The sequence below is a fragment of the Harmonia axyridis genome, chromosome 6 (genome assembly GCF_914767665.1).
Source record: "Harmonia axyridis chromosome 6, icHarAxyr1.1, whole genome shotgun sequence".
In the NCBI taxonomy this organism is placed as follows: domain Eukaryota; kingdom Metazoa; phylum Arthropoda; class Insecta; order Coleoptera; family Coccinellidae; genus Harmonia; species Harmonia axyridis.
The window spans coordinates 27,396,993-27,414,361 of NC_059506.1; the positions used below are offsets into that span (position 1 = coordinate 27,396,993).

At 35.8% G+C, this 17,369-nt stretch overlaps 2 protein-coding genes across 2 annotated transcripts in view; one reads left to right on the forward strand and one right to left on the reverse strand.

Annotated features, from left to right (window-relative positions):
* LOC123682738 overlaps positions 1–17,369 on the reverse strand; it is a 387,699-nt gene that overhangs the window by 363,605 nt on the left and 6,725 nt on the right. The window lies entirely within an intron of this gene.
* Positions 13,120–13,645, forward strand: LOC123682747 (peptidyl-prolyl cis-trans isomerase Fkbp12). The gene has a single exon (XM_045621517.1). It carries the CDS (start codon positions 13,143–13,145, stop codon positions 13,467–13,469), a length of 327 nt encoding a protein of 108 aa, XP_045477473.1. The 5' UTR covers positions 13,120–13,142; the 3' UTR covers positions 13,470–13,645.

Here is a 17,369-nt window from a genome sequence, read left to right on the forward strand (position 1 = left end):
ATTTTCAGACATTATTTTCAACGGATATTTCAGATCAAAGAACACTACATAACAGGCCAATTGAAAAGTCCCTGATCTACTATAATAAAACACATTTTCTTGGCAAAATTCGATTTTATTATTCAACATAGTTGCCTTCGAGGGCGATACAGCGATTATAGCGATCTTTCTACTTTAAGATACCCTTTCTCTAGTACGATTTGTCTTTCTCTTCAAAATGGGCCTCAGTCTCCGCGATTACTTCTTCATTGGCGCTAAATTTCTTTCCAGTGAGCATTCTTTTGAGGTCTGAGATCAGGAAAAAATTGATGGAGGCCTGATCTGGCGAATACGGTGGATGCAGAAGCAATTCGCAGCCCAATCCATGCAATTTTGCCATTGTTTTCATCGATTTGTACACGGCGCATTGTCTTGATGAATCAGCACCTCTTTTTTCTTCAAATGGGGCCGTTTTTTAGAACGATTTCATTCTTTCAACGAACCAATAACGTTATATAATAATCGCTGTTGATGGTCTGGCCCTTTTGGAGGTAATCAATGAATGTTATAACTTGCGAATCTCAGAATACCGATGTCTTAACCTTGCCAGCTGACTGTTGTGTTTTTACTTGCTTTGGGTTCGGTTCATCGTGTGCAGTCTACTCAGCTGACTGTCGATTGGACTCCGGAGTGAAATGATGGAGTCATGTTTCATCCATTGTCACATATCGACGCAAAAATTAAGGTTTATTGCACGTAAACAGCGTCAAACACTGCTCAGAATGTTGCTTTTGATCGATTGTGAGCTCGCGCGACACCCATTTTGCACACAGCTTTCTCGTGTACAATATTCGTGAATGATATAATGAACACGTTCAGATGATATCTACAATGTCTGCTATCTCGATCAACGGTCATTCGAAATTATTTTGAGAATTTTCTTGATTTTTTCGTCGTTGGCAGCCTCTTTTGGTCGTCCACTGCGTTCGCCGTCTTCGGTGCTCATTTCACCACGTTTTAAACTTAGCATACCAATCAATGATGGTTGATTTTCCTGGTGCAAACCCTGGAAACTCTTCATCAAGCCAAGATTCTGCTTCAACTGTATTTTTCCCTTGAAAAAGCAATATTTTATCAGCACATGTAATTCTTTTTTTTTTTTCAAATTTCAAAAGTAGCTAAACTCACAACGCAATATCTCACAAACTAATGGTCGGACTGCTGTCAAATTTTGGAAGGTTGGTACTTACTAAAAATCATATGGATTTAAAACTAGCACCGCCATCTGTGCATCAGACCGGGGACTTTTCAATTGGCCTAATATTTTGCATTTATATCTATAATTTTTGTTCGCAAAAACTTCGTGTTCCCATATACGGTGTGATAAATTTTCTCTTGAAAACTAAAAATTCATTTTTTGCTCTGAAACCGTGATATTCAAATGACATTTGATATGTTTAGTGCCTTACAGGAGTAATGTTTGTACACTTACTAACATTTATTTTATGTTCATCATTGCATCACATGCTGATTTTCTGAAAGAAAAATGGTGCACCACTGAGATATTTCAGTCTCAAAATCTTTTTTAATGTTTGTTTTCATAAGGTGCATCGTTTTTATGCTATGAATAAAACATTTTAACATTTTTTTCATTTCTTTGATTAATTGTCTGCTATTACATAGTTCTTGATAATCAGAGTATAGGATCTCCTATACTGAGAAAATGATCATAAGTTGATCCTACTTGAACAACATGAAATTCTGAAGAACAAACAGAATCTTTTAAATGAAATCTCTGCATATACACATAGAAATTTTTTTTGAATTGATATAACCATTCACATAATATTTCAATATTGTTCATATTACACGCCTCAAAGATTTCTTCATCATATTAAAACTGAAGAAGATAAGCATCTTGTTACCTGTTCGATTTCTTACTTGTGTTTGATATATGCATTGTTTTAATTGTTTATTACTTCGAGGTTTATACCTAAATTAAATACATCGAGAAGAACTACCCCTATGTCTATACATGTTTCATATGATATGGAAATAGTGGCATCTGTAAATTAAATACAAGAAAATAATGTCATGGCATGTAGACAAGTTTTCAATTCCGTAAAAAGTACCTTCTTGAGCGGGACTCGAACCCTCAACCTTCGAATGGTTGGAATTTTCAACCTCCTCGGTAGCTCAGAGGTAGGGCACTGGACTAGTGATCCAGAGGTTGCGGGTTCGAGTGTCGCTCGGGAAGGTACTTTTTTCGGAATTTAAAAATTGTCTGTATGCCATGATATTATTTCCTGACGGTAAGTTCATATTTTTTGTTTTCAAAACTTTGGATGAAAGAGGTCATTACTGAATTGTTTTCAGCTGGCCTGATGATGGCTAACTGCCGAAATCAAAAGTCAAACTTCTCCTCAACATGAAATAATTTCTATTTCTGAATTTTCTGGGAGGAAAAATATTTCAGAGGTCGAGAAAAATAATTCAAACAATTTATAATTTGATAGTCTATAATGACCTAGGCATAAAAGAAGAAAATAAGGTGAGATGATTGAACAGCGGAAGAATAATTGAAACTTCACCGAACTCGTTCCTCCCAGGGTTTTTCCGCTAGATTTCATTTCCTGGAAGCTATGCAAAACAATGAACCCTCATAATAGATTCATGAAGAAGAGGCAGAAACTTCTGGAAGTTTTCTGACTTGAGAGCAGCTTTGAACTCGAGTAAGTTATGGGGAAATGTAATCTGCAACAATGGTTGATTGTAGAGCATTCAATTTCAATGAGGTTTCGTTGAAGAAAAGGAAAATGGGAATATATGGTACCTACTTATTAAGATTTATGTTTAATTCTAGGTTGGTATTTTTGAAAATTGAGCAAATGTTTATAGATAATAGAATTGTTGGACATAACTTCATCTTGTTTTTTATCATAATAATTACCAACATGAAACAGTCCAGACCAATATTTCTGTGACTTCATGATTTCAGCGGCGTAGTTATAGAGGTGCGATGATCCTTTTCATATTGAACATAAGGGATTCACGGCTTGGCTTTCTCTTCAAGCTACTTGGCTGAAAGTTCAAGTCAAGAAGTAGTTTTTTAAAATTAACTTAAGTAAATAAATAATTACCTTGACATTGAAAAACTACTACTTGACTTGAACTTAATTGATTTCAAGTCCAGCTCAAGCTACTTGAGCTTGAGCCAAGTAGATTGAATATTATGCCACTGGAAAAATCAAGGAGGTTAGTATCTATAGACTTACCCTTCAGAAAACCATGATGCTCAGGGATTATTTGATTCTTTATAATATGGAACAAGTGGCTGTAAACAAAATTTTCCAATATCTGTGAAACAACTGATGATACTAGGGGAGCAAGAGTTGCCAAACCTTGGATTCAGCAGGTAGATACAGAAAATTATAAATATTTTGCGTATTATGAATTCGATAATTGGGAAAAATATCGGATTCCAAATATTCAAATTTATGCATATTAAATCGGTAATCACTCAAATAAATATATTCCATTCAATATAATATAGATACATTTATAATGATATAGTAAAATTGTGGATTTGAAAATATATCACAAACCGACAACGTAATATAACCATGTTGGGGACATGTAAAAATTGCGTATACTCCCTCTCTCTATCTTTATTACTGAATGGATTGAATAATTTATGAAGATCTTTCATTTTAAAAATCCAATCGATACATTTTATAAATCTATAGTAAAACATTGTAACTAGTGTTTTTCACTAAATAAAGAGTTATTATTATTATTATTATTAATATTTCTGATATCCAATATTGAATGCAAACCTTTCAGCTTCCACCTCGAAACCCCACAACGAAAAATCACATAACCTTCTCAACGTAGAGGGGTTTAATCTTTGATTACCCTGTTCGAGATACTGCACCCTGGATATTCTTCATCCCTCGACTTACCGCACACGCCGAAATATGTCTTAATTTATCAGAAATTCAGAAAATAAACTTCAAGCGCGCCAAACGACGTGAAACAACCGATGACACTAGGAGAGCAAAAGTTGCCAAACCTTGGATTCAGCAGGTAGAAACAAAAAGTCATAAATATTTTGCATATTATGAATTCGACAATTAGATTGAATATCGGATTTTAAATATTCAAATATGCATATTTAATCGAGAATCACTCAAATAAATATATATCATTCACTATAATATACATTCTTAATGATATAGTAAAATTGTGGATTTGAAAATATATCACAAACCGACAACGTGATCTAACCATGTTGGAGACATATAAAAATTGCGTATACTCCCTCTCTCTATCTTTATTACTGTATGGATTGAATAATTTATGAAGATCTTTCATTGTGATAATTCAATCGATACATTTTATAAATCTATAGTAAAACATTATAAGAATATTTCTGACTTCCCATATTGAACGCAAACCTTTCAGCTTCCACCTCGAAACCCCACAACGAAAAATCACATAACCTTCTCAACGTAGAGGGGTTTAATCTTTGATTAACCTGTTTGAGATGCTGCACCCTGGAGATTCTTCATCCCTCGACTTACCGCTCACCCCGAAATATGCCTAAATATATAAGAAATAAACTTCAAAAGCGCCCCAAACGACGTGAAACAACCTATGACACTAGGAGAGCAAAATTGCCAAACCTTGGATTCAGGAGGTAGATACAGAAAATCATAAATATTTTGCGTATTATGAATTCGACAATTAGATTGAATATCGGATTCTAAATATTCAAATATGCATATTTAATCGGGAATCACTCAAATAAATATATTTCATTCAATATAATATACATTCATAATGATATAGTAAAATTGTGGATTTGAAAATATATCACAAACCGACAACGTGATCTAACCATCTTGGGGACATGTAAAAATTGCGTATAATAATAATAATAATAATAATATTTATTTGAACATAATAATAATACATTTAATTACATTATAGAAAAAAATGTCCAATTCAAATAAACAATCAAGAACAGAGGCTCATCCAAAACAGAATATTGCCTGTGTGTTCTATTCGAAATTAAATTTAATTTTTGTATGCCCTTATGAAAATTAAAAAGTATCCATGTCGGGAGATAATTGACAATTTTGTGTCCAAATCGGTGTATGCCTGTCTTATATCGGTGTATGCCTGTCCTATTTCGGTGAAATGCGTCTTGTGTCGGTGGTAATAGTTTTTCATGTTTATAATCTATTATTAATTAGGTCATGAAATCTATCTCGCCCTTCCTCGCATATCCATCTCCTCAAGTGTGTCCGAAATCTTTTCGGATTTCTCATCTTTGTGATCGTCTTAGGAATATGCTGGTATATTCTAGGAGCTAGATATCGACTTGATCGTTGCCCAATTCTTCTTTCCGCTCGAGGTAATTTATATCCGCCTAATTTTTGTCTTGTCCCATATTCGTGTTCCAGAGTTCCTCTCTCTATCTTTATTACTGTATGGATTGAATAATTTATGAAGATCTTTCATTTTAAAAATCCAATCGATACATTTTATAAATCTATAGTAAAACATTGTAAGAATATTTCTGATTTCCCATATTGAACGCAAACCTTTCAGCTTCCACCTCGAAACCCCACAACGAAAAATCACATAACCTTCTCAACGTAGAGGGGTTTAATCTTTGATTAACCTGTTCGAGATGCTGCACCCTGGAGATTCTTCATCCCCCGACTTACCGCACACCCCGAAATATGCCGCTACCCGCTAATGCTTATTTATTTTTCAGCCAATCCCGGCGGTCTTGAGGTCCGGCATCGAATCTCCAGAGATGAAAAGGAACAAATTGAAAAGGAATAGATTTATTCTTTCGCTGAATTATCGATGATATTTCTGCCATACTTCAAACTCGAATCGAGTGGGCGCCTATAGCGGTCCAGCACCTGAGAAGTGGGCGAATCTTGAAGATTTCGATAAATGAAAAGTGAAGGTGGTAGGTTGGGATTTGGTGGATGATTTTTTGTGGTGCACGAAATATACAGAAACTGAATGGAAGAAATTTCAGCGTTTTACGTCTAGAAGTTGAGTGGTCGGCCACTTGGTTGAAGAGGATTCGGTTGGATGATGTCAAAGACTGGAAAGAATAGTATTTTTCTGATTCTGTGGCAAATTCGTTTATTCTTTGTCCCCCTCTGTTTTTTCCCAAAATTCGAGGTTTTTTTGTGAAAAACTGGTTATACATATATGATTCAAAGTATTGTACATCGCTGGCCACTACTTTCTCCCATATTTCGGGCAGCGTACGAACCGAGGTTGAAAAACTGGTCATCTTTTGAAGAGATCCATGAATTAATCCAATTTTTACTTCTTCATACGATGGGAAGTGCTGGTCAACCAGCCCGTGTGCCATTGATCGAAACAAGTGATAGTTCGAGTCCGAGCTAACATTCCAATCTCAACGTTTCCAAATATGTTGTGACCACTTTTGCAACATGGGGCCGAGCATTGTCATGCTTATAATCACTTTATCATGCCTCTCGTTGTATTGCGATCGTTTGTCTTCCAATGCACGACTCAAACGCATTAATTCCATTCGATAACGATAGCCTGTGATTGTTTCAGTCGGTTTCAACAGCTCATAATACACTACGCCGAGCTGGTCCCACCAAATACTGAGCATGACTTTTGAACAGTGAATATTCGATATGGCCGTCGTGTGGAAGCATGACCGGGATATCCCCATGATTTTATGCTCTTGGGATTATCGTAATGAACCCAATTTTCGTCCTCAGTCACAATGCGATGCAGAAATCCCTTCCGTCTTTGCTTTGCAAGCAGTTGTTCACAAGCAATCGAAATCTTTTTGCTTCAACTCGTACGGCATCCAATTTCCTTGTTTCTGAATTATTTCCATGAATTTCAGGCGTTTTGAAATGGGTGTTTGCGTCACTATCAATGATCCAGCCAATTCTTGTTGTGTTTGACACGAGTCTTGATCAAGTAATGCCTTCAATTCTGCATCTTCGGAAAACCTTCTCTTTTCCTCCGCCATACTGATCTTCGACGTCAAATCCATTCTTCTTGAAGCGTTGAAACCACTCTCAGCACGTTCTTTCACTAACAGCAGCCTCGCCATAGGTATTTGAAAGCATTCGATGAGCCTTAGCCGCAGATTTCTTCATATTGAAGCAGAAAATTAAAACCTCCCACAAATGACCAGAATTTGGCTCGTAAGCAGACATGTTTAATCGAGAATAATTTTATGATGCAGACACAAATCGACTAATATTTCGATGGCGTTATGTTCACAAATATAAGCTTATTGTATGACATCTACGATTTATTTATTTCGACTACCACTTACCGCTACAGCCATCTATTGCGGAACGGCGGAACCAATATAAAACAGTTCTACCATTCCATATTTTTCAATGCAAAAATCACTTCACGATATTCATGAAAATATTTCATTAATTTCAATGGAAATTCATTGAATTTATTATAAAACTAGTTCAGAAGGCATTGATATTCTTCCACGAGTTCAAAATTAAAAAATAAGCCACGATGTAGTTAGTTTTTGAATGAACTAGTGTTAAAATGAGCCTTATATTATGAATAACAATTTCAGTTTTATTTTAAATTCATTTTATTAATAATGAACGAATTTATCGGTAGATCAAAGTTATGTGAAACCCCTAGCTCATCAGCAATATTCTAAACATTTTCGCTAATAACGATTATGTTAAAATTGAAATCGTAAGCAAGATTATTTGAATATTGGAATTTCTGTCTTATTCAGTTATAACCATTAGTTCTTAGTTGAACAATTAGCATTGCTTGCTTCAGTTGGAAAAAACATTGATGTAGATCTGATGCCGGCGCTTTCGCCATTTTGTCACGTTCAACTTTGGTCTAGGGTCTAGGGGTCTAGACCCTAGGGTCTATACCAACTATTGTTATTTCAATCGAACCGACACGATTTGAATTGAATAATATAATATAAATGAACTATTGATCGTCCTACATTGAGAGTCCGATCAAAAACAGCGCCAAATAGTGTTAGGTTGAGGATGTACAGGCTTTTCAACAATCATTCAAAGATTTTCCGAGCCTCCAATGCAACAATTCTGCTTGTTCACGTAGCTTCCAAGAATAAAAGAGATCTCAACACTGAAAATGATTTTTTCGATGAAAATCCGGATCATTTTAATGCATTTCAAGGACTCATTTCAACAATTTCACTATTTCCGGCCGAGAGTGTGGTTCACAACGACCCAAAATGTTCAAGTTTTGCGAGGTGTGACTGCAGAATTTTCACTATTTTTGTAGTCGATTTTAACTGTTGTTGATGTGTGCATCGGTATTTTCAGTAATGGCGAAGTTTTACTGCCAAATGTTAAAAGATGCCAGCTTCAAAAGCGAGTTCAAACATGAAGGCAGGCAATACAGCTGATTATTCAAAATGAAACTTCCTATTGGACATCCCTGTAAGAAAGTACTCCCAAGTCAACAGAGCTTTGGCTTTGTTATTCCAAGTCCATCATAGATATATATTTTGAAATTTTGAAAACAGTACTATTATTTTGTGACGTCAATTCCATCCTCCATAATAATAAAATCAATGAAGGAAATAATTTGCACAACAAAAACAAACTTCCTGAATGTTCAGTGACTGATTATTCAAATTGATAGCATTTTGTTCCATGAAAAGTCCAACTATTTTTTCCAGGATCGCGAGAAAAACAAATTCAGCAATTACATCGAATCGGAAATTCGAACGATCTTTTTCACAAGCGATAAGGTCGAGCGAAACGTTCGCAGAGTGGCGTGAAAAACCAATCCGTCAGCCTGATATCCTAGAAATCAAAGCAATAAATAAGGGGTATCCTTGCGTTTACGGCGATGCCAGATAGGGCTTCCGTCCTGACAGGAGCACTTATATTCGCTCCACTACTGACAGTTATTGGCATGACTGATAGCCGCACTATTTTCCCTCTGGTTTTTCGCACGAATGGAAATCCTACCGAGCGAACTAACCATTGTTCTATCTTGCCGAAACTGCTGAATGTTGTGAAAGATAACAGTTTGTGCTACGTTGAATATTGTTCGTTTTCGCTGATGGCTTGTCTCTTTTCGCTTATTGTTCAGTCGCGGTTGGTTCTATTGGGTTTGGGTGTTCGCGAATATAGACTGTCAACTGCTAGCGTTCATAGAATCGATTGCGGGAAGGGTATGTTCCAGAAGTTGGGGAAATTCGGAAAAAATTCAAAAGGTCATATAATAATAATAATAATAATCTTCATTTCAAATGAAGTTCACAAACTTAAAATAAAATTGAGTCAAATTTACTTTGAAACATACTCGAGAAATTCCTCAATACAATATGGCTCAATGTCTAATAGAAATTTATGTAGGGTTCTTATATCGTTGTCTAGGGGTTTATATAAAAAGGCCGCCGGTACTAAACTATTGTTTATTTACACTATGTACTATTCAACGTTAATTGAATGTACAGCCACTGAACTTTCGTCTATCGAACTATCGAAGCTATTTTATTCCGTCTAATTGTTAATAGTCTAATTATCGAATTATCTAACTCGCTGCGTCTACTATATTTCACGTCGAATCATATGCGTCTATCACGTCGAATTCTTCAACCTTTTCCGTCTAATCTCTAACGTCGAATACTAACTATGTCCGTCTACTCTCTTACACGAATTCCACCCTCGTTCGTATGTATCGTACCTCAGTCCTTAAGTCTCAAGTACCTCTTCCCCTTACGTCTCCCTATATCGATAAATCTGCATGGTCCAACCTTTTAGGGTCGATCGTGTAGTTCTCGTTTCGTAAAGTCAGTAGCGTATCATTCAGTCGGGTGTTAAGAATTTGGATCCCACATTTATATATGCTCTTCTTAAAATTTTTCAAGTCAGGTATGATTCTTAGTTGGGCTGGTAAACTATTGTAAATTCTCAAGCATCTGTACTCGGGACCCTTTTCAGTGATGGTTAATCTATGGCGGGGATTTTTAATTGTGTTGTTCTGGTATCATACGGGCCACAGGTTTTGGTTTCAAAGAGGTGTTTATTTTTGTGGACAAAGATGAGGCACTCCTGGATGTAAAAAGCTGGTGCCGTCAGAACTCCAAATTCATTGAACCTTCCTCTGCAGGTTTCTCTGCTATATATTTTCAACATTTTTCTGAGGGCTCTTTTTTGCAGACATAGTACTCTCTCGATCTGGGCAGATGATCCATAGAACATGAAGCCATACCGGAGTTTCGACTCAAATACAGCATGATAAATAGTTTTCATTGGGCCAAGGCTCAAATACTCACTTAGTACACCGAGAAAGTAGCAGATATTGCTCAATTTGCCACACAAAACTGTAATGTGTTCAGACCAATTCAGGGTGTCGTCTATCTGAAGTCCCAAAAGATTTGAGTGTTTGGTAAAATCTAGCGTCAGATGTCCCGAGTTCATATTCTGTGGAGTGTCAAATCTACTTTGGGGAGTCTTGAATAAAATTGCTGTTGTCTCATTTGTGTTCATATACAGTTTGTTCGAACAAAACCAATCTTCTCTCTTTTAAGGCTGCATTCTGCTAGTTTGACAGCTTCTTGGTATGTGTTTCCTTTTACAATAACATCTATATCATCAGCATAGTTTATCACATCAACTTCCGGTTGGTTTCATTGTGGAGGTCATTTATGAAAAGGATAACATATATTAGGCCAATTGAAAAGTCTCCGGTCTGATGCACAGATGGCGGAACTTGTATTAAATTCATATAATTTTTAGGTGTTTTTTATCGACAACTATTATAATACATGGGTTTCCATTAAAATATTTCATTTTGAAATTAAAAAAAAATTATATTCTGAGAGGAATCAATAGATGTTCATTTAATTTCGAAGATCAAGGTATGCCCTTGATGATGAAAAATGATATCAGCTAAATGGCCAGCACGGCTAAGGTTGAAGCATTATTAGGCCAATTTTAAAGTCTCCGGTCTGATGCACAGATGGCGCTTTAGTATTAAGTCCAAATGATTTTTAGTTAGTACCAACCTTCAAACGATATGTGTCAGAATTTCATAGCAGTCCTACCATTAGTTTGTGAGATATGTGAGTGTGCTACTTTTGTTATTTGAAAAATATGGAAAAATAAGAATTTCTTGTGCTGATGAAATATTACTTTTTGAAGGGGAAAAATACAGCAGAAGCAAAATCTTGGCTTGATGAAAAGTTTCCGATGTCTGCACCAGGAAAATCAACCATCATTGATTGGTATGCTAAGTTTAAACATGGTGTAATGAGCACCGAAGACGGAGAATGCAGTGGATGCCCAAAACAGGCTGTCACCGACGAAAAAATCAAAAAGCTCACAAAATAATTTTGTTTGACCGTGAACTGAAGTTGATCGAGATAGCAGACTTTGTGAAGATATTATCTGAATGTGTACATCATATCATCCACGAAAATTTGTACATGAGAAAGCTGTGTGCAAAATGGGTGCCGCGCGAACTCACAATCGATCGAAAGCAACAACGTGTTAAAGATTCTGAGCTGTATTTGAAGCTGTTTAAATGCAATAAACCTGAATTTTTGCGTCGATATGTGACAATGGATGAAACATGGTTTCTTCATTCCACTCCGGAGTGAGGAAAAAAGTCAGTTGGCAAGGTTATGGCATCAGTATTCTGGGATGCGCAGGGTATAATATTCATTGAATACCTCCAAAAGGCCCAGACCATCAACATCGATTATTATATAGCATTATTCGATAGTTCAAAGGAAAAAATCGTTAAAAATTAGCCCCATTTGAAAAAAAAGGTACTGTTTCATCAAGACAATGCGCCGTTTCACAAATCGATGAAAACAATGGCAAAATTGCATGAATTGGGCTTCGAATTGCTTCTGAATCCACCGTATTCGCGCCAGATCTGACCCCCAGCGACTTTTTGCTGTTCTCAGACCTCAAAAAATGCTCGCTGGAAAGGAATTTAGCGCCAATGTAGAAGTAATCACCAAAACTGAGGCCTATTTTGAAGCGAAAGTCAAATCGTACTACAAAAATGGTATCGAGAAGTTTGAAGATCGCTATAATCGCTGTATCGTCGTCGAAGGCAACTATGTTGAATAATAACATCGAATTTTGCCAAAAAAATGTGTTTTACTATGGTAGACCGAAAAATTTTCAATTGGCCTGTTATACCTATGGTGAGAGCGCTTTAAATGAAAGAACGTACCGAGAGTTGGTTCAACGCTTCAAGAACGGTTATTTTGACGTCGAAGACCAGCATGGCAGTGGAAAAGATATGGTTATCGAATATGCAGAATTGGAGGCATTACTTGATCAAGACTCGTGTCGAACGCAACAAGAATTGGCAGGATTATTGTAAGTGAAGCAACAAAATGCCTGAAAGTCATGGAAATAATTCACAAACAAGGAAATTGGGTGCCATACGAGTTGAAGCCGAGAGATGTTGAACAGCGTTTGTTTGCTCTTAAACAGCTGCTTGCAAGGCAAAGACGAAAGGGGTTTCCGCATCGCATTATTGAATGCGAAAATGAAAAATGAGTTCATTACAATAATCACTCCGAATGTTCACGGTTCCTAGGTCATGCTCAGTATTTGGTGGGACCAGCTCGACATTTTGTATTGTGAGTAGTTGAAACCGACTGAAACAATCAAATGAGATCTTTTTCTAACGCAATTAATTCGTTTGAATCGAGTATTGAAAGACAATCGGACGCAATACAACGAGAGACTTGATAAAGTGATTTTACGGCATGATAACGATCGACCCCATATTGCGAAAGCCCTACCCCTTCTGCCATATTCTGCAGACGTTGTTCCATCGGACTATCACTTGTTTCGATCAATGGTACACAGACTGATCAGCACATCCAGTCTTATGAAGAAGTAAAAAATTTGATCGATGAGTGGATCGCTTCAAAAGATGACCAGTTTTTTCAGCGCAAGATTCGTGCGCTACCCGAAAAATGAGAAAAAGTAGTGGCCAGCGATTGACAATACTTTGAATCATAAATGCATAACCAATTTTTCACAATAAAGCCTCCAATTTCGGACAAAAAAAAAAGGCGAAAGCAAAGTTGTACGCCTGTGTATGTAACAAACTACATACCTCTAATTTTTCTAACTATGGGAGTTCAAGTTGAATCTATTAGTCCTGGAGATGGATCAACCTATCCAAAAACTGGACAAACAGTAGTTGTTCATTATACGGGCACCTTACAAAATGGTACAAAATTTGATTCTTCGAGAGATCGAGGAGTTCCTTTCAAATTTCGCATTGGAAAAGGCGAAGTTATTAAAGGCTGGGATGAAGGAGTAGCTCAGTTGAGTGTAGGGCAAAGAGCCAGATTGATTTGCTCCCCTGACTATGCTTATGGATCACGAGGACATCCTGGAATTATTCCTCCTAATTCCACCCTGATTTTTGATGTTGAACTTCTCAAGGTGGAATGAATTTGGAAAATGTTTGGGTGCGCCAGCTCTATTCCTTATAATTTATGTCTTAAATATAATAGCATAATACAAATCAGGTTTCGAATAATCTGTGTCAATAGGTTTAATAAATAATTGTAGAGAGAACAATCAAGCTTGAATTTATCTGCTAGTTATTAATAAGAGTGATTGTGGTTTTACCTAGAATTTTGTGTTGAATAAAGCCTGAAATTGTAGAGAGAACTGTCTATTTGAGCACTATACAACGTTTAACTTTTTCGATATGGGCCTGAGTTCATCTCTGTATGATGTTCCTCTTGAACTCAGCATTCAGATTTAGTTCCCTGCGTTTCCTTTATTCGCCACTGTTGGGATTGTTCGAATTCGCGAATGCAAACTGCAAATAGGTGGTTCATTGTTGAAAGAGTCCTGTGTTACGTATGAAGCGATAGAAAAGGATATACGGGTTATGAATGAAACATGAAGATGATATTCGACAGGGGACTTAACGATGTGCTTTAAAATACGTCAGAAGTAGAGATATAACGACACCAAGTGTCATGCCTTTGAAAAATATAATTTTATGTCCGTTGTTGTAGCTTCTTTCACCTTGGTGGGATTTATGAATGGTTGCTAAGATTTCGGTTCATTATACAGGTTGCCCAGATTTTAGTGCAATAACTTTGGCGTCAGATAGAAAAACTCTTCGTTTCAGAGATACAGGGTGTTAAAGCTTGAAAAAAAAACAGTTTTTTAATTAAAACTCTATTATTAAAAGATTCGATGTTTAAATTTTTAGATACTGCAGTCTTGATTATATGCACCACTGTCTTTTTTCGAAAAAGTTGTTTCAGTTCTGAAAACAACAGAGCTTCATTAAAATAAGGTCTCTTGAATTATTTTCATTAAATGGTCCATTTTCCAAATAATCGAGTACCTTCAGAGCACTATCCACAAAAATAAATTTTTCAAACTTTTCCATTAGTGATAAACGAAAATATAAAAATTGACATATTTTATATAAGGCTTTCATTACATTCTAACTGGCAAAGAAACTGCTGTTTAAAGAGAGAGCTGTTTTAATTTCATTTTTTTTTTGTTTGGTAAAACATAGACAGTATAGCAAGGCGTAAATGATTGAAATTTGGATAAAAAATGAAGGGTTTGCAATTTTTTTTAATAAATTTGTTAATAATGTGTTTGTCCACCGCGATTATCTATACACTCCCCAACACGTCTCGGCATTGATGCAATAAGATGGTCTATTTCTTCTTGAGGGATACTTTTTTTTTACCTATATTTAATGTCTCAGAGCCGCCAAAGTCCCTGGGGGCTAGGATAAATTTCCAAGCCTTCTACCCATAATGCCCCAAAGATGCTCTATGGGCGAAAGATCAGGGGATCTGGGCGGCCTTGGCAAAAGATTCACATGGGTCGCTTCGAAAAAGTTTAAACTAACTCTGGCAACATGAGGTCGGGCATTATCTTGCTGAAATATTGAATTCTCGTGCCGGTTAAGGTAAAGGAGAATATATGGCCTCACTATTTATTGAAGGTAAGGCAGCGCTGTCATGTAACTTCGAATAAAGACTAAAGGTGACATACTTGCATGTGCAATAGTACCTCATACCATAACGCCTACTGTCCGGTGTGCGTCAACATCAAATTGAGGTTCACGTCTTTCTCCCCGAAGTCATCTAACCCTTCTTCGGCCGTCATATGCTCCCAAAAAGAATCGAGATTCGTCAGAAAAGAGAACCTGATGCCATTTCACATTCTAATGTTGACGTTTTCTGCTCCACTGAAAACGTTGCCGGCGATGCTCAACCTTCAGAGGTAACACAAAATGTGGTCGATAATGCAGTAGTCCAAAAGACCTTATCCGACGGTAAACCGTTCGGACAGTTACAGGATGGCCTTGTTCTCCTAACCACTCATCAGCCAAATATCGAGTTGTCGCAAATCGGTCTCTAATGGCCAAAAGTCTTAGATGTCGATCTTGAACTTCATTTGTGTTCCTTCGACGTCCGGTGTCTACTCTTCTTCGATTTTGGACATTATCAAACCCCGCTTGACAACATCTCATAACAGCTGTTGGATTTCTATTCGTACGGTTAGAGATTTCTCGAAATGACAACCCCGCCTCCAGTAGACCAATAATTCGACCTCTTTCAAATTTACTTAGCTGGCGATAAATTCCGCTCTAGGCATCTTAACAACAACTAATCATCGACTTTGGATCTTCTAAAACAGCTGGTTTGTTGTAAAATTTAAAAAACTTGTAAAAAACGACTACAATAATCAAGTAACAAAAATTGTTCACATGAAAAAACCTTCACAATTTTTTTTCTCTAAATTCAATCATTTACTCCATGCTATAATATTCAAGTTTCACCAAAAAAAAATTCAAGAAGTTCCTTCTGGGTGTTGCAGTTTCTTTTTCAGTATATTAACCTTATTATATGAAGAATTACAAATTATGACCATTGTTAAAGCCTCTCTTAATTAACTAGAAGAGCTATAGAATGTGACTTACTACCATATGTTCATGAAATACAGAAATATATAACGAAAATAATCTAAATGTATCAAGTAGGTCATCGTAATTTCATGAAACGTAGTAAACCAATTTCAGGTTTCAGATAGTAGAATTTCATGTTCTACTTCAACTACACATAAAGTTAATTAAATTCCCGGCATTAGATTCCACAGACTAACTATTCATTCATCATTTATTCAAAGGCAGTCTATACAACGATAATTACTATTCCTTGCAAAAACACTACAGTGAATAAATCTCTCTCAAGAGATGAGAAACAATTCGGAAGGTGAATTAATTCAGTCAGTCGAAGAATTCTCAACTGCCTGAGCTGAAAGTAGCGTGAAGTGGATGAAAGAAACTGGAAGAATATTGCAGAATTTTAAATCGCTAAAATAATCCCAAAGTTTATGACTCTTTGAAGAGTGGAGTTTCACTATGCATATAATATTAAGCGGTTAATGCAGCAGGCTGGTGGAAATGTTGAGAGGCGGAATCATTTTGATGGTTTCATTCTATTACAAATAGGAATATTTCATGATTGTTTGCTTCTTTAAGCTCACTCAGAAGTGTTTATGGTTTTTAAATGATATTTCTATGTTCAGTATCTTGTATACCAAATGATTTTTTTCAAGTTGAATCAAACGAAAATTTCGAAAAGGAAACAATTTACGGAAAAATTTTTCTAATAAAAAGTTGATGGAAAGCTTATAGGAATTCGTATTTGTGAAATTCTTTAACAAATTTCACCTGTTTCAAAATACTCAATTCAGTATTCTGTGTATTAATCTGAATTTAAAGTTTATTATATTTGCCTAAAACATAGAAAATTAGAAAAACAATTGAATTCCGAAAATGATAAAGCATATAATAGTTATTGATAATACATGTTCAGAAGTCATTGATAATAATAATAATAATATAACTTTATTCAGAATAATGATATTCTGCTTCTAGTATTAGACAAACAAAATATATAGGATGGGTTGAAAAAAATGATTACAAAACATGATAATTTCAACTCAGAGTACAATTAAGTACTTAAAACTAAAGAATCATAGAAATAATTTTTTACTGAAAAGATGGAAAATGATTTCTAGTTTCATATTTATGTTAGGTTGAAAGTAATTTCCATTCTTTTACATTCTCTTCAGCAAAAACAATAGGACATTCTCTTCAGCAGAACAAAAAAAAAGATAATATTTTATCAGAAATAAATATTAGTTTGCATGATGAACTAAGTGAAGAATTGAAAATCAATCTGATAAAATTCTCTTTTGTTTAACAAATACTCTTGAAACAGGAATGTTGTTGCCCCAGAGTGGGATATATGAAGAATCATAATAGATACAAATAAAAGAACTACGGCAGAATTAACGGAT

What these genes read in the sequence shown, in the direction of transcription:
- LOC123682747 (XM_045621517.1), top strand. Translation starts at nt 13,143, where the DNA reads ATGGGAGTTCAAGTTGAATCTATTAGTCCTGGAGATGGATCAACCTAT.